A 22,982-nucleotide genomic window follows, 5' to 3' on the forward strand; every position below is an offset into this window, starting at 1 on the left:
TAATGTGGGCAGAAAAATAGACAATGCTTGTCTGTCTGCCAATTTGTCAATGTATTACTGGTTAGATTATAGACTTTTATGTGCTAATGTTAATCTCCATCTAATATGCTGGTTTGGGGAGAGTAATCCCCTTCCTCACCCAAACAGAAAAAAACAAATTTTGCTAATACCCTAAGTGTTATGATTAATGCTATCACGTTATAAGTTTACACAAATATAGATTCTGCTATCTTGAATGTCAGTACATGAAGTCCTCCCTGGGACTTGGGAAGATTACAAACATGCTTAAACTTGACTTATATTTACACATCAATAAGGGAAATAATAGATGGTCAACTGTGACATACCAAGGTCCTATACATATAATTACATGCAAAAAAAAAAAAGAACTGGGTTAAAAGGAAGTTATGTAGGGGGCAAGCCAAGCATTCAAATGCTAGAAATTGCCATGGAAGGTTGCCTGTGCAACTGGAACTATAGTCCCTTGTACACATGCATTCTGATATAGTCAAAAGCAAACCACTATGTGAAAAACAGATGGGCAATGGTGATATTTGACCTTTTGTAATTTGGCCAAATCAGATGGATTTTCAAGGAGACAGCGAAAAGCAATCTTCTCATCTTCCTTGCCAAATGTCAAGGTCGTGCTTCAAACCATTGAGGCTGTAGCGTTTTTCAAAGACTGTTGCACCATAGTGACCAGTCTGATCTAGTGCTCAAAGGGGCAGAAGAGTTCCATAGTTGGGACCAATGGAGCTGCATAGTGAGGGGAGGAGCTCATACAAATGACTCCTCTGGCCTTGGAACAGGCCTTTCTCCCAAGTGCTTGAGTCAAAGTTCCTGCAGGATGAGTAGGAGGGGAGGAAAAGGGAGATTTGTTACTCCAAAGAAAGAGACACAAATTTACCTTGGAATGACTGGCTGTAGGCATTTCTTCTCTTCTCCCACCATTTGCCAGAGCAATGGGGAAGATTTATTCTCTCCAGCTGAAAGTTCAGTTTTGATGCTTGGTCTGCTGTCACAGAGTTGACCCCTGGAAAAAGGGCAATTTGTCCTAATCAATCCACTCACACATCCCTGGCCAAGGAGCCTTGCTGTGTCATAAATGTCTTTGGGGGCCTGTGCTACAGATGCAACTTGAGCCATGCAGTAATTAAAAATTGTGGTTCTGAATTACAAGCACACTGATGTTGAGGCCTGTACAGCACAAGAAGTTGAGATGTGACAGAGATTTAGAAGAAAAACTGGCTTTACAGAATGAATAAATGACAGAATAATTTTTTTAAAAATCAGGTTGCTCTACAATAATTTCTGTGGCTGGGGCTTTGTGCATATTTTTAAGCACAGCTACAAACAAATATACTGTGTAAAAGCACCCTTATGCTGTTGTAAGGTGGTAGAATTGAGTACTCTTCTAGTTGAACATAAAAATATTTTACAATGCATACATCACATTTAAAAAATAAATTATACCAAATTAAATGTGATGATTTAGGCTCAAATCCTTCAAAAACTTGCATTCATGCTTTACTTTATACACTGTTGGGCAGGTCCTCAGCCGGTGTAAATTTGCAAGATTTCATTGTAGTCAGTAGATCTTTACTGATTTACACCAGCAGAGGATCTGCTCCTGTAAGTAGTCCCACTGAAGTCAATATATGCACTAGAAACAAACAAAATAAAAACCAACCAACCCACAGCATTTTTGGAATATTGACAGATTATCCTTGTAATGCAGTATTAAAATAGCACTTCTGAGAGAGGGGTTCACTCACCACAGGTGCCCCATTGTAACTGAGGCAAGCTCTCTTCTTTCCTGCTGTCCTGTGTTGACAGTTGCTCTGACTCTGTGGCACTCTGCCCCTCTTCTGATTCAGCCCTCCAGCCTGGTCACATGTATATGTCTACCTCTTTGGAGGTATATAAAGAGTCCAACAACAGGGTATCCCTATGAGTTGGGTGAGAGGTCTCACAATCTTGACCCTTCTGTCTCTAGGGCCTTCTCTCATTTAGATTCCCAATATCAGGAAAAGACTTAAGTGTGGGTAGGGGAGCCCAGGCCCACCCTGTCCACCAAGTTTCAATCCAGGGCTGGGTGGTAAGGCATGCACCCATAAGTGCTATACTGTTGCCTCCCTGGATCACTTCGTACCTGTCCCTTTCCCAACAAATAAAGTAAAGACATACTGAATTTAAAGGTAAAGTCTCTGACCTTCTGAGTGCCATTAATCTCTTCTCTGTCGGTTTGATAAAGTTGCTACAGCAGGGCCCCAGGAGTATGGACAGTAGGTCAGTTCACTTCCAGTTTGTTCTCTTATTGAGCTGGTCTTCTCCTCTTTTAAGCTCCTCCAGCCCACATGTGCTTTACAGGTATGGTGGAGTTGCCTAGACCCAAAGTAGCTCTTTAACCCCTTTCTTTCTGGTGCAGGGTTTTTACACCCCATGAAAGCCCCAAACACTATTCACTGGGGAAAATACACTCCAATACAAGAGGGTCCATGCAAGAGATTATTTATCCATCATCTTTTTTTCTTAGCTATTGCTACATTAGGAGCCCTATCTGACCTTTATTAAGTCAATGGCTAAACTACTTTGTATTTTGATGGGAGCAGGATCCAGCAGTAATAAGGTATTTGGTTCTGCAGTCACATGCTTGTTTGGGCATGTGCAAAGCCCTCCTTGACTTCCATGCCTATTGCCTATCTGCATATGCAGTTCCCATTGAATCACGGGGAGCCTGTAGGAGGCTTAGGGCCTTGTGTGGGTTCTCTGCTCTGGGGCTGATTTCAGCCATTCCCTAGTTATCAATGGAAGTATGAAACATTTAAATATTTTTTATATCTGTTTTTTCCCCTTCACCTTGACTTCACTGAGCACTAAGGTTCCTGCACCCGCACAGAGCTTATGACAGTAATGAGGCCTAAAGAGCCAGATTATCTGTTGTTCCAAACCATTTTAAAAAAACCCTCAACTAAATCTGATGCAACTTTTTCCACAGAGGGTGACTGATTTTGATCAGAATTTCTCGCGCGGGTTCAGAAATATGGCATTCCTACATTTAGAGTGCAGTTGACTCCAATGGTGCAATGCAAGCCTTCCTCTTTGTGTCACAGACTGGTGAGTGTGTTACAGGTTCCCCTCTGTGTCCAGTATGTAGATGATGATCCTTTGTTATGGCCCCTGCTAGAGAGCTAGAGAGCTGTACCTCAAGCTCCAACAACTTGTGCTTTTTAGCTTTGAAGGGTCCCAATTCAAGTTCAAATGTGTTGGCTAAGATGTCTGCCATCACACTTGTAACCTGGGAGTAACTGGGGCCGCTGGCCCTCTTCCTTCCCAAAAAGGCAGGGAAAGGGGTCTGTTCTCCCCACCAGGAGTGGCAGAAGCAACCTTTTCCTCCCTGTCCAAAACCTAGAAATGCAGGGACCCAGTATCTACTCCAGCAATTGGTGTGGAACTGCTTGGTTGATAGGCCAGGACTTCTGCACTCTTATGGTACACAGAGAGCCCTCTTTTGGGATGGTGTTCCTGAAGTCCCCTAAAGCAGTGCATCTTGGAGTCAACACCTGAGAGGGGTGAACAGGGCTTCAGTTTTCACCTCTCACAGAGGTATTGTTTTAGGCTTTCTGCAGACTCAGGTAGACAACTCTTCTTATTGTTTATTGTATGTATTATCAGAGCACCCAAGGGCTCACTACGAATGTTAGTTCCATGATTTTTTTAAATCTTTCTGCTTTGGGTTGGGTTTTGTTAAGAAGGGTTTAGCTAGAAGGAAAAACAAAGGAAGGGAGAGGGGTGTAGATGGGAAGGGGGGTAAGGCAGGGAAAAAGAGGGAGGAGAGCATCAAAGGCAAGTGCAGTGATGCTGAGTGAAAAGACAGTGAGAGCAGCAAGGGAGTTCTTTTATTTCATTATTTTTAATTAAAGCTAAGATTTTGATATAATCATGACCCCGGGAGTAGGGCCATAGGCCTGGGGGCCATAGTGCCTATGTACGACTTAATCTGGGCCTGCTCACAGGGCATAAAGTTAAGCACACGCCTAGGTCTTAGTTGGATCCAAGCCTAAAGAACTTAACTGAGATGGTATATGATTTACTCATGTACACAGCTTCTCAGGTTCACAGGGTTCTCTTCAAGACTGCATTGTAGATATGATGAATGTAATTCTAGGAAAATACTGATGTCTGGCTTGTTTAAAATATTTTATCTGTTTCCCATTGCTCACTCAGTGCCATTTGCTTGGTAATGTGATGCTTTTATGGTAATTGTGATGCAATGCAATAGCGATATAACCAAATATGTAATTGTTCATATAGAAATGTGAAAAGTCATTTTATTTGAGTTAATGCTGAAGTTTTATTAATTCATGTATAAATTCTACAAATTCAACATAAGCAGGTTTGATACCTTACTATTAAGGATTAGAATAAAAATAAATAAATGAAACCAGGGCAAATTATTTGTTTTGCAGAGGGTTTTAAAGTTGATCTACACTACTGAGATTACTAGGAGCTCTTTATAAATAGCTAGTGAAAAATTATTTGCATTTTATGGCTTATCTGGCCTTGAATTGGAGACAAATTCTCCTAAAATTGATCCTGCCCACACTTAGTTATGTGCAGGATCAGAGCCGTCAAAGCTTAATTTAGATATCTAACTTTGGGTATAACCTAAAAATCTCCCATTTGTAGCATTTCAGTTTGCTGCTATATAATGCATACTCTCGTACAGCGTAGTGTAAGTTTACATTGGTAATATTTCATATGCATCGCTGGTTTGCTTTCACATTGTGACAGTGGCACAGCTTTACAATGCCAAGAGTGGTGATATTTATCAAATTATGAAGTCATGAGTAAAGAAGGAAATATTAAACTATATTTACATAGTTTATAGAGGCTGTACTGATGGTGAGAAACAGGCTTTAATTTTAAACAACAGGTCGTTGGTTTTTTGGAAGGGGACGAAGAGGAGTAAATCACAAAATATACTGTAGTAAAGGAGGAGCTTCTTCCCATACTATTACCTTTAATCAATTTAATCTGATAGAACTACTGGTTTAGGTAAAATTAGAACAATATAATTTCCCAAGGACAATGGACCTCCCCAGTAACTGGCAATTAAAACAGGCAAAAGTCCTTTTTAAATACACTGTGGTGCAAGCCTACCTCCACTGAAGTCAATGGCATAATTTCCACTGAGTTCAATATGTCCAGGATTTCAGCCAGTGAATCTCGTACTTGTACTCTTGTACTCCTCTAGCCAGGTCTTTTCCAGTTCACTTTTGTTTTCTGCCACTGTTATCTTCAAGAGTGTCACAGGAGAATTCCCCTACCCAATATAATGGTGTAGTCAGTTATTCACTGTTCTCACATGGTTTCCACAAAAAATCTGACATATGCCTTCCCCTCCTTCCCACTTTTTTTTTTAACAATTCTGCATGACATTCTGGAATAATTGTATCTTACAATCTATCTGATTTTTTGACTTAAGCTTTAAGTAGTAATGGCATTCTAGTAATGACACTTATTTAGTTCTCTTTCATTCTCTAAGAAATGATTTAGTCAGGTGCTGCTATCACATTTTCTATTGCCATGCTGGATAGAATATTTATGAATCATTTTCCATTATTTCCCCCACTGGTTTCCTCCTGCTGGGGAAGATAATGACAGATTTTTGTAGGGTTCCAGTTCAGAGTGTAAGCTCATTTGGGGCTGGTTAAATGCTTATGGAACAAACTATCCCATCCCACATAGAACTACCATTAACCTGCCAGCTATGATTATCTTGAAAGAACCTCAGTTGCCTTTGTATCCCCACAAAGAATGGAAATTTACATTCTGAAATTAAAAAAAAAAGTATAAAAATCTTCGGTAAGTAGACTATGGTAAACTGGCAGCCCTCTGTAGGAAGTGAGTAATGAACAGTTCTTCGTAGCAGCCATTTTTTACTTGTAAATTGAAGCAATGTGTTTCTACTTGGAGCAATTCTGTTTCTATATTTCAGAACTCTGTAAAGGTCACAGAGTCCCATGCAGGGCCTCATTGTGCATCACGTGTACACTCAAAACTCTCCTTGAAGTCAAGTTTGTGGAGCTGTACCAAGGAATGTAGAAGTCAAGGGGAATGATGGGTGCACAAAAAATACAAATTTAGTTCTCTGAAGAAGCTCAAGAGAGTGTGTCAGACTAATACCATATTAATAATCAACTGTGTATGACCAAATTCTGATACATTTACCCACATTCGAGAAGTAAGGTACTAGTCAATGTAAGTAAGTATATCAGTGCCAGGGCCTGATTGAGCTAAATAAATTAGAATGCATTAAAAAAAACACTTTTGGAGTAGATAATCATACTTAGCTATAAACCATAGACAGAGACATGATTCAATAGTGGTATAAGGATGTACAAACAGTATTGTGCCATTTTAATGCGGTCATCCTAACCTGACATTGGTCCTTCAATTTAACAGTAATTAACATCACTTAACTGTTCATATCTGGCTTACAGTACGTCTCAATGTTATGTGTTGGGAACTGTAAAAGATGCATGATTGTGCTATTTCTGTTAAAGTTGTTTCTGATTAATAACTTCACTGTCCAGTGTTCTTTCAATAAGGGTACCTACTATAGCACTTTAATCATTTAAGGGATAGAGAAATGAATGTTTCAACCAAACTGAATGATGCATGTAAAAATAAAGCTAACAGTTTTTTGCTGGAGTTGATTAAATCTCTCTCTCCTACACTTCCCCCACACCCCAGATCTCAGGCATCCAGGCAGGAATCATGACTTTTCATCAGTGCTGAGAACTATAAATAAACCTCAGTATAATATAAATATTAGCTTAGCATTTCCTGGCATCACCCCAGAAAATTTGCCACAAGATAATGTTCAAATAAAACTCTAAGAGATCCTAGATAATGCAGCAACCTCCCACCTCTGCAGTATTGGTTTACATTGAATAACTAAGTCATGTTATGGCTTTGATCCTTTCAGTTCCATACATAATGAATTCCCGCTGTTTTCACTACAAGTTGCAATTCTACAATAGAACATACTTAGCTCTTGACTCTAAAATAACTAAAGTTTGAGGTCTTTCCTGAAGAATTAGTGGTCTTGTCCGTTAGCAAAAAAAATGACTTGCTACCAATCAGAGTTGAAATTCAGTAGCAGAAAGCTTGAGGCATCCCATTCATTTATGAACTGCAGGATTGGTTCCTGTTATGCAGAAGAGCTGTAAATAACCAGAGAAACTATTCAGGAAGAATATCCACAGAGCTCCACCATGTTTTTAATAAGATATATTTTATACTTAAATACCCTTCAAAATCTGTAGCATAAATGAAGACAAGAGTTCTCACAATGAGCTCTTAAAATGATAGGGATTCAAAGTTTTTTAGAGTAGTGTGAAAATTCCTGTAGTACATATACAAATTTGGCCATGATCTAACATCAAGTAGACAAAACACATCTGACAACACACTAGGCTTGGTTGGAGGGTCATACACTGAAAAGTTCCTCTCACCTTGAATTTTACAGGCTACCTTTGTAGCAGGTAGACTGAAGTGATCTAATTTTTAAAAAACCCAGACATTTGCACATCTGTGTTGTATTCAGTTAGTTCTTAGGTGATGGTGTTTTCTGGACAATGAGTCCTTGCTTTCCATTTGAAAAGTTCCTGCTTCCAAAGTTTGATGTAAACCATCTCCTATAGAAACCTGTGGCAAGGTTTATAATAAAAAGTGTATAAACTCTAGACTTGTTAAAAGAAAAACATATCTTCCTCCCTGCTCCTTGAGACTTTGAATCTTTATGTGATAGAAAAAAGCTCTTGATAGCAAAACTGAGAAAGCGGATATATTTTACATGTGGTAAAGTAAAGCTCTATTATACTGATCTGAAAGTAATACAGTATTACATAATATTTACCATATTGGGGTTGTTTGAATATGATTTTCATTGTTTCCTAAGCATCATTCTGCACAGAATTTGGTCACTGGCTATGTATCGTGAATGGTACCCATTATTGAAAGGTAGTCTGTATTTGTACTAATACAGAGAATGCCAGTTTAGAAATGAGCCTGATTGCATGGTTCATTTTGTTCTCCTTTGTAGAGCCAGGCTGCGGCCCACTACAAAGGCACTAAACATGCCAAGAAGCTCAAAGCACTGGAAGCCATGAAAAATAAGCAGAAATCTGTTACTACCAAGGACAGCGCAAAGACTACCTTCACTTCCATCACTACCAATACCATCAATACCAGCTCTGACAAAACAGGTTAAGCGATAATCTTTGTTGGTTTTTCTTTTATTTTTCTTGTTTAACTCCATGTCTGTTTCGCTATGTGCTTGCCACATTGATTCATGCTTGATCCATCTTTCTGTGTAATATTGATTTTGTTCTTTTCAACACACTTGTGAAAGTAAAATAGTCATGTAACTGACTTCTCTTTTATGAAAAGAGGCTTGCCATTCTTTTAGGCTAGAATGCATACATATGACTCAGGTAATATTTATGGAAAATGAACTATTAAATACAAACTGCTCTAAATCTTGTAGTTTGTATGCAATGTCTCTGTCTACATAATTACCTATGGCACATTTGTTTTAACTACAAGCAATGCAGCAAATTGCACTAATTGTGTCTTGAAGTCTCTGATAAAAGCATTGTTGGTAAAAGACTACTGTCATAAATTTCAAGCATTGCATTATTATTTAAAGTGCATAATTTTGAGCTGGGTAATAGCTATATAACCTCCACTCCACATAAACAGGTAAGTGTTATTGATGCCAATTATTCTGCTAAACTGAGTCTTCATACTGAAATAATATTACTTAAATTATTGCTTGGGGACTAGGTTTTTTCCTTGCAAACAAAGCCCATGCAAGTATCAGGTGAAGTCAATAAGTTTCAATTAACCTGGCATTTTAAATATAGGCTACTGTATTGGAAATTTCAAAGGAAGGATGTAAGTTTAAAGAAGATAGTTTTAGTTGTTCACAAGAAATAATTGCTCTTATATTTCTCTGCAACATGCGTACTGTATGCAACTCATGAGATGCATACACAAAATCTTACAGGAAAAAAATAATGCATGATGAGCAAATAATGTATAATATTCTGGTGTTGCTGCTGAGAGCTGCTCATCTGGAACAAATTCTCCTGTGTCGGTGGCTTTGGTGTTGTAAATAGAAATGCACAAACAATTGAAAGAGTTACAACAAAAATATAAGTATCATATAAACACGCATTTAATTCTTTTTGTAAGGTCTTTGCCGGAAGACATATGGTAAAGGCAGTATGTGTGTTATGTGGAAATTCATGTTATAATTGTGGTTCAAAAATGAAGGTGGATTTTTTCAGACTTGTCATATGTCCGAACTTGGCACAAGGGGTGCCTATAAAGGGCTTCCTGTTGCATCATGAGATTTTTCTAATACTGAATGTAGCCAATTTTTTAGTGACACTAAAAGCATTAATAATTGTGGAACAGTGCGGGGAAGGAAGGGGAGTACTGAAACATAGATACAAAAAATTCAAAACTAAACTAAAACTTAACCATAGTTTTAAATGTTGGGTTTCTCTTACTTGTTAGTGAACTGGATATTCTGTTGATATGTTGAGAGTAAGTTTTGTGCGAAGGACTGACTTACTGCTTTATAAATTATCATGACAGATTTCTAATAGACAGGGGAGGAAGACAAAAGTGAAATATTTTAAAGTTGTAACTTTCAATTGTTAAAAAGTTTTGCCTGTATTGTTTGGTTTGTTTGTCTGAGGCAGACATTTGTTCGGCGGATGATCCAAAGCACATCAAAATCGGTGTGATTCTTTCCATTGACTTTATGGGGCTTTCAGTCAGGTCCCTGACAGGTTTTATGATCTGCTGTATATCTGAACTCAGTATTTTGAATCTGTGATTATATCTGCATACAAGAAAGACAACTGCACTGGGAAGCACAGGCCTGGGGAGAAGTTCCCTTTCACTTTCAGATCTCATTTATAACTTGCTGGAGACATTCCATAAATTAGGTATATATCCTATGTGAACAATATGCATTTGGTGGTTGTTTGAGCATTCTGTACTATCTTTGCCACTGGGGCCATTCCAGTGATTTAATTTTAATTACATTACCCTGATATGCCAAAGTCCTATCCATGGCCCCAAACCCGCAACCCCCTAAGTATTTGTGTAAGTTTACTCTTGTGAGAAGTACCAATGAGTTCAGCCATGCTACTCACAGAACTGAAGCTATGTGTGTATAACTGTTTGCAATAATGAGGACCATGTTGTTATGATAATATCAAATTAGTGTGAAAATAGGGATTGGTCATGGAGTCTTGGAAAGGAGAAGGAAGAAGAAGAGAAAATGCTGATTGAAAGATCTGATTATTAAAGTACCTCTGTGGAGGAAGAATCTGTTTCGAGGGATGCTGGCATGATGCCAACAAACCAGAAACCTAGGCAGCAGGAAATACATTAAGATCAACTGAAAAAAACACAAATATAATGATAGAATTATTTTCACGAAATATTACAAACCCTAGCCAACTGTTGACATTTAGAGATATGATGCAAACAAAAACTCACCAAGCTTGCTCTTCTGTCACTCCTAAAATGTATCAGCCAAAAGAAGGACCACCTGTGGACATTTGGAGCCCAATTCTGCACTCTGGATTTCTATTGGCGTGACTGAGAGCATAACTGAACCTTCTTATTTAAACACAATTTATATAGAAAACATCATCTGCAGTAGCGAAAGAAAAACAGTACAAAGATTTTGGGTAGCCAAGTGACTGACATTTCCTGGCAAAAGCAGGACTATTTGGACTCATTATCTGCAGGATTATATGAATTTTCTTTTCAGTTGCCCTCCATCCCACGCGGGCTTCATAGAACTCTTCTGAATACAAATATTTTATGAAAGGTAAAGAGAGTCTTGTGCACCACATATATGTATTCTGAGAATGGTGGCCATAAAAAGCATGTACACTGAGATTCACATCACTGATCTGAATGTGTTGCTATTCCATATGGTTTCACTAATTTATTATACGGTCCATGATTTTGAGTAACCTCCATTACTAGTGCCTCCTCACATGGTCATTTGGAAATAGTTTTTTTTCTACAACTTCATGAAGCGGTGCACAGAAGATTAATGCATGATCTCAAGTAAGCTGAGAAGGGGTCAGTTCACATCACCACTAATGCATCATGTACAAGAGTGGTTAAATGGTGGATTACATGTCAGTCATAGCACACTGGTCAAGATTTCAGTTCACTGGTTCTGCTTATCCTGTGCAACACCTACATCAGGAAACCTGCAGTGCCATGCAATAAAGATTATGAAAAAGACCACATAATATACAACCTGATGCAGGAGCTGAAGCAGCAATTTGTTACGTTGCTTCTCCCTAAAGTATTTTGTCAGGCAATGGTGTCAACATGTCTTAGTGCAATAAATAATGGTGACTGCATCTTACCATACAGGGCACACAGCTTAAAATCTTGAACAAATGATGGCACTGCATACTAAGGGTGGAAAGCAAGATCTGGGGACATTTTGCTCATTCTGTGAAGGTCACTAATATCTCAACCTATCTGAATAACCTTTAAAATCAATGGGAGGCTTCAGCTAGTTGCTCTTTGGAGCAGCAAAGAGCTATGCATGGATGTACTGGCAGTCACAACAATTTGAAAGGAAGATGCCCTGCTCTCAACGTATTGGAACTTTGGTGATGCTAAATTTACACTGGTACGGAAACCAGAACTTAAGATTCCTTCCCTCTGCTGAATCTGTGGAATGTTTGAGAGGTGACAAAAATGCATATTTTTATCAGCATAAATATGTTCTTATAAATCAAGTCCTGAAAGCATAGGGTCAGATTCTTTGTTCTACCCATCAGAGAATTTGAGTGTTGCTTCATCTTCCTCTGTCTCCATATGTTGTAGGCCACACATAACTAGTGGTTGTGTCCAGCATCTGATATCAATACAGCAAAATAGGCCATTGAAAATGTGACAGTCACTGACAGAGCTTCCACCCACAGAGATCAACAGTTTCTATGTTGTTTCTGGATGTTATACAGTTAGGCCAGATCCTCCGGGGTATTTAAACACACATCTTCCATTGATTTCAATTGAATCTCAATGCCTAAATGCCTTGGGGACTTAGGCCCAGATCCTCAAAATTCCTATTAAAGTACAACATTCAGAACACTTCTCTAAAAGCGGAACAAAAGTTTATTTAGGAGAGCAGAAAAAGTATTCTATAAACCATGGTGTGTGTGTGTGTGTGTGTATATAGACCTTTTTTCTATCACAACAGGTATGATCTGAAGATGCTTTGCTGCTCACAGAGCTGTGGCATAATACATTATCTTCTCATGTATATAGGGCAACAGGTTGATACACATTCTTTTAAGCTTTAGGGTGCTGATGGGAAAATATTAGAAAAAATAATAGGTGAAAATCTGAAGCAAAAAGCTGACACTATGCGTGAGAAAGTTTAGGGAAATTGGGATTATACATCATATGAAGGGTTAAAGGAAGCTACAATTTTTTGCTGAATTATATCTGTCAATTATTAGCAGACTTGTATAACCCTTTAATAAACGGATTTATTGGAAAACTGAGAAAATCCTTGTATAACAGGACATTGATGATGAACAGATGGCAGTTGGGCCTGAAATGGCACCCAATTTCAATCCAGCTTGCACAATTCTTAAATGTGACGTAGGTGAGCCCGTTCAGCATCTGGTGCAACGAAGTGCTGATTGGATGGGAGACAAGGAGGCAGGCTGAAAGAGTAAGGGGAATATGAGGAACTTGGAAAGAGGAGGTGACTGGGGGAAAACTTAGAGGAAGAGAGAGTGATATCAGGAAGAAGAGATGTCAAAAAGTAGAGACGAGATGACAGAAGTGCCACAACAGCTGTATTCCAGCAACTATCTGTTTCATTTTTATATATTGTGCCTAAAAGATTTACCCAGCACTCTCCTAGCATATTCCTTAGCCTAAATTCCATGGGTTTATTGAGATTCGGATCTGCACTAGTTTTCAGTTATGAAAAGAAGCCTTGGAACATGCACTATTGCCATTACAGTAAGAAACATCATTGATGAGAATCTGATTGATCAAACTGCTAAGTGTCTTTTGCCTGAACTTTCAAATTGCTTCTTTGCATCTTTCTGCTGAAATACAAGGAAAATGTGAAACTGTAGATTCTGGCCTTACCTGGTTTTCTCTTTGTGCCATATTTAGGCTCCATTGTCTTTGGATAACTTGATCTTTTCTAATTATTTCCCTGTGGGTCAGACCTATCCAGGCAATCTGCACACCTAGCTTGGAAGATATTTTCCATGCTGAAAGGTTTTAGAAATTAGAAACTGAATTCAGATCTGATGTAAGCAGGTGCAGCTCCACTGACTTCATTGTAATTTCGTCCAATTACACTAAGGCTGAATTTGGTGTAGGGAGCTGAGAAACGGAGTTCTCAACATCCAGTATGTCCGGTGGCGCTGTTGCAATGGGTAACCTTGCATCCAGTACAATAAATCATTTTTCTAGAAGTGAAACTACTTAACTTCTCAAATTATCCAGTTGTCCCTCTGATTTATATAGTATGTGAAGGAGAGAGTGACAATAATTAAGTAACAATTCAAGCTGAACAAACAATTCATAATTTATTTTCTGAGTTTAGCTTCTTTTTTGGCTCACAAAATGTCTGTGACCAAACTGCAGTTTCCTCAGATTTGTTGTTCAAATTTCCTTGACAAATTTGAGTATTTTTATTCAACCGTGGACTGTCTTTCAGTATTTGATGCTGGAATATCAAAATTTGAGCTATGTTGGTTAGCTATTTTTGGTCATATATCTGCTGGTACTGTTTCTTATTGGATAAACATAACCTTTCTAATAAGAATGGATGGCCTATGAATTTCTGAGGGAGAGGAAACAGTTTAGGAGAAGTTGGCAAGAGATGCACAGGGTTAAGGAATTACTGAAAAATTGTAAATCCTCTTCATTTTAAGACATATACACGTTGGCCAAAACATCATTCCTAGTAAAATTAGACTATTGATTAGTTGCAGACTATAAATTTCAACTGTTTCTCATCACAGTCACACAAAGTAATTAGCAGCGTAGAGTTCTACCTGTAAAGTCTGCAGCCAAGTCTTTGTCTGTGTGGATTGCAGAATCCTCTTTCTAGTTTGAATTGCAAGCTTGCAAAGAATGCAAACTTAAAACTCACCATCCACAACTGTTTGTGTGAGAGAAACTTAGTCAGATGAAAGTTCATGGACAGCAAATATAATAGGTGTATAACCCTAAGGGCCCTTCAATGCCAGCTGGCAAAAGGTTTTATTGATGTGAAACAACAAATCCGATCAGGCCTGATGTACTCACTACACTTAACACATTGTTGTTGTAGTATTCATTGGTGAAGAATGTTGTATAAAGTATCAAATGAGAGCTTGTATCATACTGATCACCGTAAGCATTGTGAGATATATGTACAGGTGTTCTTTTCCTAAGGCAGAGAGGTAATCATGTCACCCATAGTTTTGGGAGCCCCGAGAACGTGTCACAAGGTGTGCAACCACTATCACAGTAAGTTCATTTGAAAATTTCAGAAAATGAAATATAGACATTGTGTTGTTTGCCCTGGTATGTTTATAATGCTGATTGACTACTCCTTTCTCAAATTCCCTGAGTGAGCTCTCCTTGTCTAATACATTTATATTATGGCTGAAAATAGTCAAATCCATGTGTATTCCATATATATGCAGAGCTACATTTATGATTCATCTCCAGGACCTGGCCTGGAAAAGGGCTCCCATTAGAAAAGGACAGCCAATTTCTTCTTGTTGCTGCTCTCATTTTATCTCCCTCTCATTTCTCTGTGACTTCATTTTTAGTACAAGCATCTGTTTCCCACTTATATCAATAGTGGATAGGGTTTATGAAAGAGTCCTCAAATTTGGAATCATTGGATTATTTCTGTTCTTAGTGACATTGGTATAATTAACATTGGACTTTCTAGTAACCATTCATTTGTTTACATAACAATTATATATTGTTTGTCCTTCCTGGGGGTGTATTATATATACATAGAGTATATAATCTATTGTTCAAAGATCCATCATACTAAATTTTCCTCTCATAAGAAACCCAGAAGAAAGCATATTAATTTTTTCATGATGTCTTACAAGTAGTTATAGACAACTCCTCTATTTTTTAGCATTTGAGCAGCATAGCAGCTTTTTAATGTAATCTTTCTCTTAACTAAAGAACATAAATTGAATTTATAGCAATCCTAATACGTGTAATGATGATACGAATGTTTAATATATCTTAAATTCATAATAGTATTTTATACTAACTGAAATCTACTATTGGATTCAGAGCAGTTTATTGTACAATTCAAGTATAACATTTGCCAAAATATTATAGACTGTGAATACACCTACAAATAGAAAAAACTCTTTAATATTCTAATTCCCAAAAGACAGTACAGTGCAGTACATGGTTATATAAATTAGCAATACTTTGTTTCGTCATACTTTGTTGTACCATGAAGCGTGCTGTGATTTTAACATATAATGTCTAAGTACTCTTTCAGTCATTTAAGACAGATCAGCATTAATGGACTGCATGCTGTGTCCAGGCTTGTAGAGATCACTGCTACATATTTCTCTTCCTTCACAAGTCCATATGTTGGTACAGATCAACATACAGCTGATGATTTTGAAGTCTGAATCTTTTAGGCATTTCTGGTTCATATGACCTCATTGAGTCACATATTTTAGATAGGGGAAACCAGAGCTGTATGCTTGGAATAAGATGTGAGTCTTTCTGTATAATTGCTTGGTAATTTATACATTAAGGGTGAGAGATTTAGATCGAGCTAGGGGACATGGATGCCCAATTCTCATTAATTTTAATGGGATTGGGCATCTCAACCCCCTAGGCAGCTTTGAAAATCCCACATTAGGTGGCTGCGTTTTTAAATGTTATTTTCAAAGTAAAAGCTTTAGATATAGCCTTGCACCAACAGAGCAAATGGCACACTGTTTCATAGATGCTATCATTACTTGTCAGAGAATTACAGATTATGGATGAACAATTATATAGCTTCTTGATTACATTCTTGGAAAATTCAGTATAATGACCCAAACTAGCCATATTTGATCAAACGCCAACATTCTTGACTTTAAATTACCTATGCTTTGACTTTTCCGTACTTTACACCATCCATAATTAATTGCAGCACAAAATGTTATCAGCATTCCACAGATGGTAGTTCATTTTTGCATTTGAGCTTAATGGTCATTTGAGAAACAATAGATTCTCTTTTGATTTGTGTGTAGAAGTACTTTTCTTTCTTTTTCAGTGTAGTTAAACGGTAACATAAAATTACAATAATTTATATGTACATCAATTGATCATTAATGTGCAATCAAATCCTTTTTTTAATTGCATCTATATATGTTACAACTAAGATTTTCATCATATGGACACCATGTGCTTTCTGGGGACCCAGCTGCGTTTGATTGGGATTGCATGGACAACAATTTTATGCTTGAATACTCCTACAGATACAAACTTCTGTCAGTCACAAAATCTGGAGCATCCTTCCCAGATAGAAAGAAAGAAAAATGCTTTTGTTAGTATTGGACATATGACTAGAAAAGCATTTTATACTAAAACATTTAATAGAGCCTTTCGTAGCCTTTCAACTGTCAGCTTGTTTGTTGCTAGAACTCTTGGAATAATGTCTAGTTTGTCAGGCGATATCTTTACACTCATCAGCTTTGCTATATAATCTGAATACCAGATACATGAAATACATTGTCTGCCAGTGGCTCCTTCCAGACTGTATTGCGTTGTTGTTGTTTGAGCAGTCCTGAAGTTAGTTACAGAGGCAGGGGTCAAAGGTGTTGTAGCCATTGGGCTCTTACAAGAGATTGTAACATTGCAATACTTCCCCCATACTCTGTCACCTTTTTATTATAAACTCTTAGGATTAGAGATTTATTATATTAATCTGCTTGTTTATTTTCTGAGTTTATGGACTAATTTGCTATGGAATTGGAACCAATCCCACGACCCTATACTTGCAAATGGTTGTTAATTTTTTTTAATTTCTGGAAAACTATATCATTGCTCTCTATACAAGTACAACTGAGGAAACAGATCTTCATTCAAGTGCTCCAGTATCTTCAAGCTTGCAAGTGAGACACTTAGTAATGCAGGAAAATAACAGTGATTATTTGTTTGTCCTTCCTGGGGGTGTTTTGAACTTTGTATCACATATGGGAGGGAAGATAGCCCCTAGTAATGCGAAGAGTCCACATCTCCACATAGCCTCTAGTTTAGAGAGTGAAGAGGCGTGTGCTGGAGGCATGCTATCCTCAACTGGCAAAACCCCTCATCTAAAAATACGTATTCAGTAAAACATATTAGTACTACAGGAAGTTGATTGCAACTGAAGAGAACCAATGGCTAGAAACTGTAGAAAATTCGTAAAGGAAGCAAGAGTTCAGAAGAAGAAATGCATGGGTGGCAGAGTTAAGGATAGTAAGAAGGAGTTTTTAAGACTTATAATGGTATTCCACTACTATCTGGAAAAGGCAGAATTGTCAACAATAATGCAGAAAAGACAAGTGTTCAATAAAGGAGGATGTATTCATATTGGATGATGATGATGAAATATTTCCAGTTCGGCAGTAACTGAGGAGGATGCTAACCAGCTGCTATGGTAGGTACTGAAGTTAGATATTTTTAATCAGTGGGTCTGGATAAGTTGAATCCAAGTGTTTGAAAAGAGCTGTCCAAGGAGCTCTCTTGGCTGTTAATGTTGCTTTTTAATAAATGTTGGAACACTGGGAAAGTTCCAGAGAACTGGAAGAAAGTTAATATAGTGCCAGTATTTAAAAAAGATTAAAAAAATGATCAAGTAATTACAGGCCTGTCAGCGTGACAATTGATCCCAAGCAAAATTGTAGAATAGCTGATAAGAGGTTTGATTAGTAAAGAATAAAAGGAGGGTAGAATAATTAATTCCAATCAACATGTGTTTACAGAAACTAGATCTTGTCAAACTAATTTTATATTTTCTGAGATTTGTTTATAAAGGTAACAGTGTTGATATAATATACTTAGACTTCTGTAAGACATTTGAGTTGGTACTGCATGGCATTTTGATTAAAAAACTAGAGTGATCTAAATCGTAGGGTGTGTTTGTAGCAGGAACTGGTTGTTGGTCCTATGCTATTTAACATTTTATTCAATATGACATGGAGGAAAACAAAAAATCATTACTGCAAAGTTTGCAGCTGATACAAGAATTGGGGGAGTGGTAAATAATGAAAATCACAGGTCACTGATATAGAGTGATATATAAGTTAGCTGGGCACAAGCAAACAATACATATATCAGTATGGCCAAAAGTAAAGTCATACACTTAGGAACAAAGAATACAGGATAGCAGGAATCTATACTGGGAAGTGCTGACTCTGACTTGGGTGTTGTGGTGGATAATCAGCTGAATGTGAGTTCTCAGTGAGGCACTGCAGCCAAAAGGACTAATGTGATCCTTGGATATAAAAACAGGAGAATATTGAGTAGGAGTAGAGAACTTTTATTACCTCTGTGTTTGACACTGTCCAGTTCTTATTTCCACATTTCAAGGAGAATGTTGATAAATTGAAGAGGATTCAGAGAAGAGCCAGAAGAATGATTAAAGAATTGGAAAACCTACTCTATAGTGAATAGACTTAAGAGATCAATCTATTTAGTTTATTAAAGAGAAGGTTAAGGGGTGACTTGATTACAGTCTATAAGAACCTACCAGAGAAACTGAAATTGATAATAGAGGGCCCTCAATCTAGCAGACGAAGGTATAACAAGGTATAACAAGATCCAGTGGCTGGAAGATGATGATAGACAAATTCAGATTGGAAATAAGGTGCAAATGTTTAAGTGAGGGTGATTAACCACTGGAACAATTTACCAAGCAAGAACTAATTCAGGGTAGTCCTATGTCCAATGTTATTCAGATGTCAAGTATCAGAGGGGTAGCCGTGTTAGTCTGGTTCTGTAGAAGCAGCAAAGAATCCTGTGGCACCTTATAGACTAACAGATGTTTTTGCAGCATGAGCTTTCGTGGGTGAATACCCACTTCTTCGGATGCAACCGAAGAAGTGGGTATTCACCCACGAAAGCTCATGCTGCAAAAACATCTGTTAGTCTATAAGGTGCCACAGGATTCTTTGCTGGTTATTCAGATGGTCCATCTCGATTATCAGAATGGTGCCTTTTGGCCTTAAAAATCTGAATCCATGAATATATAATCCACTGAAGAAATATATGTTCATGACTCCCCTCTTGCCCCCGCTCCAAAAAAAAACCAGGCATCTGCCATGCTTGAAGACTTTACCTTTTCATCTGATATTGTGCATTTGAACTGTGCTGTAATTTAGGTCCCATTGTGGTAAAAACTTATGCTTATTCTTAACTTTAAGCAAATAACTAGTCCCATTGACTTCTGTGAAACTACTCGCATGCTCAAAGCTAAAGTTCGGGCCCTTAGATTGTATCTTGCTTGGTCAATAACTATTTATCCCTCTGTGTTTTATACAGCACTGGACATGTGTTAAGTGTTCAATAAAAAACAAATCAAACACGAACAAATTTAATTGCTGGTATAGACTTGTTCTTGCTAATGTAAGGACTTCAAGCCACAGAGCTGTATGCATCTTGTATCAAGAAGAATAATCTCTGTATTCTTAACCGTGTCATAAAATTGATATTGGAGAATTTAAAAAAAATGACTGGAAGCTTAATTTCTTTCTATTCTTATGCCAATTTTAATATTTTCTTTCTGTCTTGGGCAGACTTAGACATAATAAGACAATTAAAATTTATGTTCTTATTCCCCAAGGTCTACATTTACAAGCATTCTTATCCACTCGCATCTTTCTATCAGAATTTAGTTTATTTTGTTTTTTCCCTATCCCTTACTTGAACAACTGGAAAATAAGCATTTGAAGGGATTCAGAAGTATCTCCTAATCTGATCCATGGGATCTATGTTAATCAAAGTGTCAGTAATAACATCATTTTTAGCTCCCCTCTACTTGTTTCCTCTCAATACCAAAGGGAGAGCAACATCCCTATCAGTTGTACTTTTTGACCACATTTTCCAAGTTTCCATTTCTGCATGCAAAAAGATTTTCCCTTCCATTAGAGCCCCTGAAAGAGCTGTTTTAGTTCATCTACCATATCATGGGAGTCCAGAGACATCTGCTATACAGTTTTAATCCATTTCTTTGCTATATCCAGCTTTTTACTATTTCTGGTCCAAATGTGTCTATTTTCTACTCCAATGGTTTAATGGCTGGAAGTGAAGTTTCTAGCATAGCCTAAGCAGATCCATTTGAAAGTTCCATAAATAGATTACTCACTATCCAGTTCACTAGCAATGGTTGCCATTAATAAATCAACATTCACCAACACTTATTTCCTGATTTTAAATACAAGGAAATAACAATATCTCAGACAGTCACTGAATGCTAATCAGAGCAGCCCTCAACATTTTATGGCTGATCTTGCAAATTAATTTTTTGTCACACATTTCACTCCATCCCCCTCATTATAATCCATTACTTATCATACCAACATACACAAGACTGACCTAAGGATTTGGAGGAAAGTTAGCAAGATGATCCTTTGAGAATAGACCAAAACTTACTTAACTGTCTTATTTTACTTAAATAAAGTGTACAGAGAAATGTTAAAGTAACAGCACTCCAGCTTCTTCCTGCAGAAGTGGTGTCAAGTTCAACTCTAGCCATTGGTTTACAAAGGAAAAGGTTCTAAACCAACTTTACTCTTAAAATTAAAACTGAGATTCTCTATTATGTTCCTGGTTTCCCCAGTTTAAGGGAGGCTGCAATTGTAGGCTGTATGGCTCCTAAAGGCAACTGTTAGCAAATGTTACATTTTTAATGGCAAGCACTTTAGGATACCAAAGGGTCTGCCTAATTCCAAACCGGAGAGAGCTCAAGGTTTCCATCTGCTTCTTCTTCCTCTCTCCTAGTTGTGAAACCTATCCATCCTAATACTGCATGGCTTTATCCCTGTCTCCTTGTCTTTTCCCCAGTTTTCCCTCATCTTATTTTGTGACATTTTATCATATCTTAGTTAATTTTAAATGATGGAAGGAAATTGGTGGAGTTTTAGCTTTTAAATAATCTTCTCCCACCATCTTATTAAATGTAAATACTGTAAATACTCATGTTTTACACCAGTATCTTAGTCTATCACTAACAACAATAGTGTCCTTTGGGGCTGGAAATCCAATTCAATGTCTTTCCTTCAGGTAATAATTGTTCTAGTTCTTTAAAGAGACTTAAAATAAAAAAAATAAAATTCCAAACTGCTCTTCCCTGAGAGCTTGCAGAGCCTTATGCCCAACTGAGATATGCATGCTCTGAAAATCCCACAAACAGTACCAAAAGAACCCAAGAGTTGTAGGTACTAATCTAAGCCATCCTGCACAAGTCACAACGTTTGTTGTCATCTGGCATGGATCTGTGCTAGTCTAAAATTAGTCTTTTTCACTTCCTCAGACACTCAGAATGTATATCTATTCAAGATGTCTGTTATTATAGAACCAGGCAACTATATTGCTGACATTTCCAGCCCTGCATATTTGGGAGTGTATTTTTCTTCTTTTGGCAGAATGTCATGATCTGAGTAATGGACACTATGCACCTGCATACATTGGAATTGACAGAGAATGCTTCCCAGCCCTTTTTACTGTTTCCTTTTAATACAAGTCTCAAGAATATGTATTTATTTTTGAAATCATTATCTATTCTTTTGGTGAGTCACTCAAGGCAGATATAAAATTTGATATTTTATTGAAGTAAAGAAGCTATTTGATATAAATAGAGTACTTTTGGAGTTAGTTTCTGTATCCCTAATATCAACTGCACAAAGAAAAGGATATAGACTATTGTCAATAGTCTATTGTCCTCATTTGTGGTTAACTTAGTATACTACTATTAGTTCAAGCTCTGCATTATTTCTATTTTAACACTAAACATCTGCCTTATCATCTCACTTCTATTTATGTAGTGCTATGGTAGAATTCTGGCCAGACAGTTAGACTTGTAAACTTTTATTTAAATGAGAGAAATCCTAGGATGACCAAAATGTGTACTTTTTGCATGGAAAGTGTAATGCAGCAGTGGCACAAGTTAATTTAATGTCACTATATGTTTGATGGTTACCTCTGAGGGCCATGATTTAGAATGTCATAATAAGTTGAAAGATTTCAGTGTGGGGGAGGGGGTAACACAATAAGCTATGTCACCAATGTACTACGTGAGAAAAATGGAGGATGAGAAATGTTGGAAGAGAGAAATTGATCCCCCATAATACACTTCTACACATAAGAACATAAGAAAGGCCGTACCGGGTCAGACCAAAGGTCCATCTAGCCCAGTATCTGTCTACCGACAGTGGCCAATGCCAGGTGCCCCAGAGGGAGTGAACCTAACAGGCAATGATCAAGTGATCTCTCTCCTGCCATCCATCTCCATCCTCTGATGAACAGAGGCTAGGGACACCATTCTTACCCATCCTGGCTAATAGCCATTTATGGACTTAGCCACCATGAATTTATCCAGTCCCCTTTTAAACATTGTTATAGTCCTAGCCTTCACAACCTCCTCAGGTAAGGAGTTCCACAAGTTGACTGTGCGCTGCGTGAAGAAGAACTTCCTTTTATTTGTTTTAAACCTGCTGCCTATTAATTTCATTTGGTGACCCCTCGTTCTTGTATTATGGGAATAAATAAATAACTTTTCCTTATCCACTTTCTCAATATCACTCATGATTTTATATACCTCTATCATGTCCCCCCTTAGTCTTCTCTTTTCCAAGCTGAAGAGTCCTAGCCTCTTTAAT

General features: G+C 37.6%; 1 protein-coding gene across 9 annotated transcripts in view; it reads left to right on the plus strand.

Annotated features, from left to right (window-relative positions):
- ZNF385D (zinc finger protein 385D) overlaps positions 1-22,982 on the plus strand; it is a 922,283-nt gene that overhangs the window by 825,005 nt on the left and 74,296 nt on the right. For all 9 annotated transcript variants that reach the window (XM_045007121.1, XM_045007122.1, XM_045007124.1 and 6 more), the window contains one exon: positions 8,114-8,276. In XM_045007121.1, the coding sequence (XP_044863056.1) occupies positions 8,114-8,276 (163 nt within the window). The remainder of the gene's footprint in view (positions 1-8,113; positions 8,277-22,982) is intronic.

The sequence above is a fragment of the Mauremys mutica genome, chromosome 2 (assembly GCF_020497125.1).
Source record: "Mauremys mutica isolate MM-2020 ecotype Southern chromosome 2, ASM2049712v1, whole genome shotgun sequence".
In the NCBI taxonomy this organism is placed as follows: Eukaryota; Metazoa; Chordata; order Testudines; family Geoemydidae; genus Mauremys; species Mauremys mutica.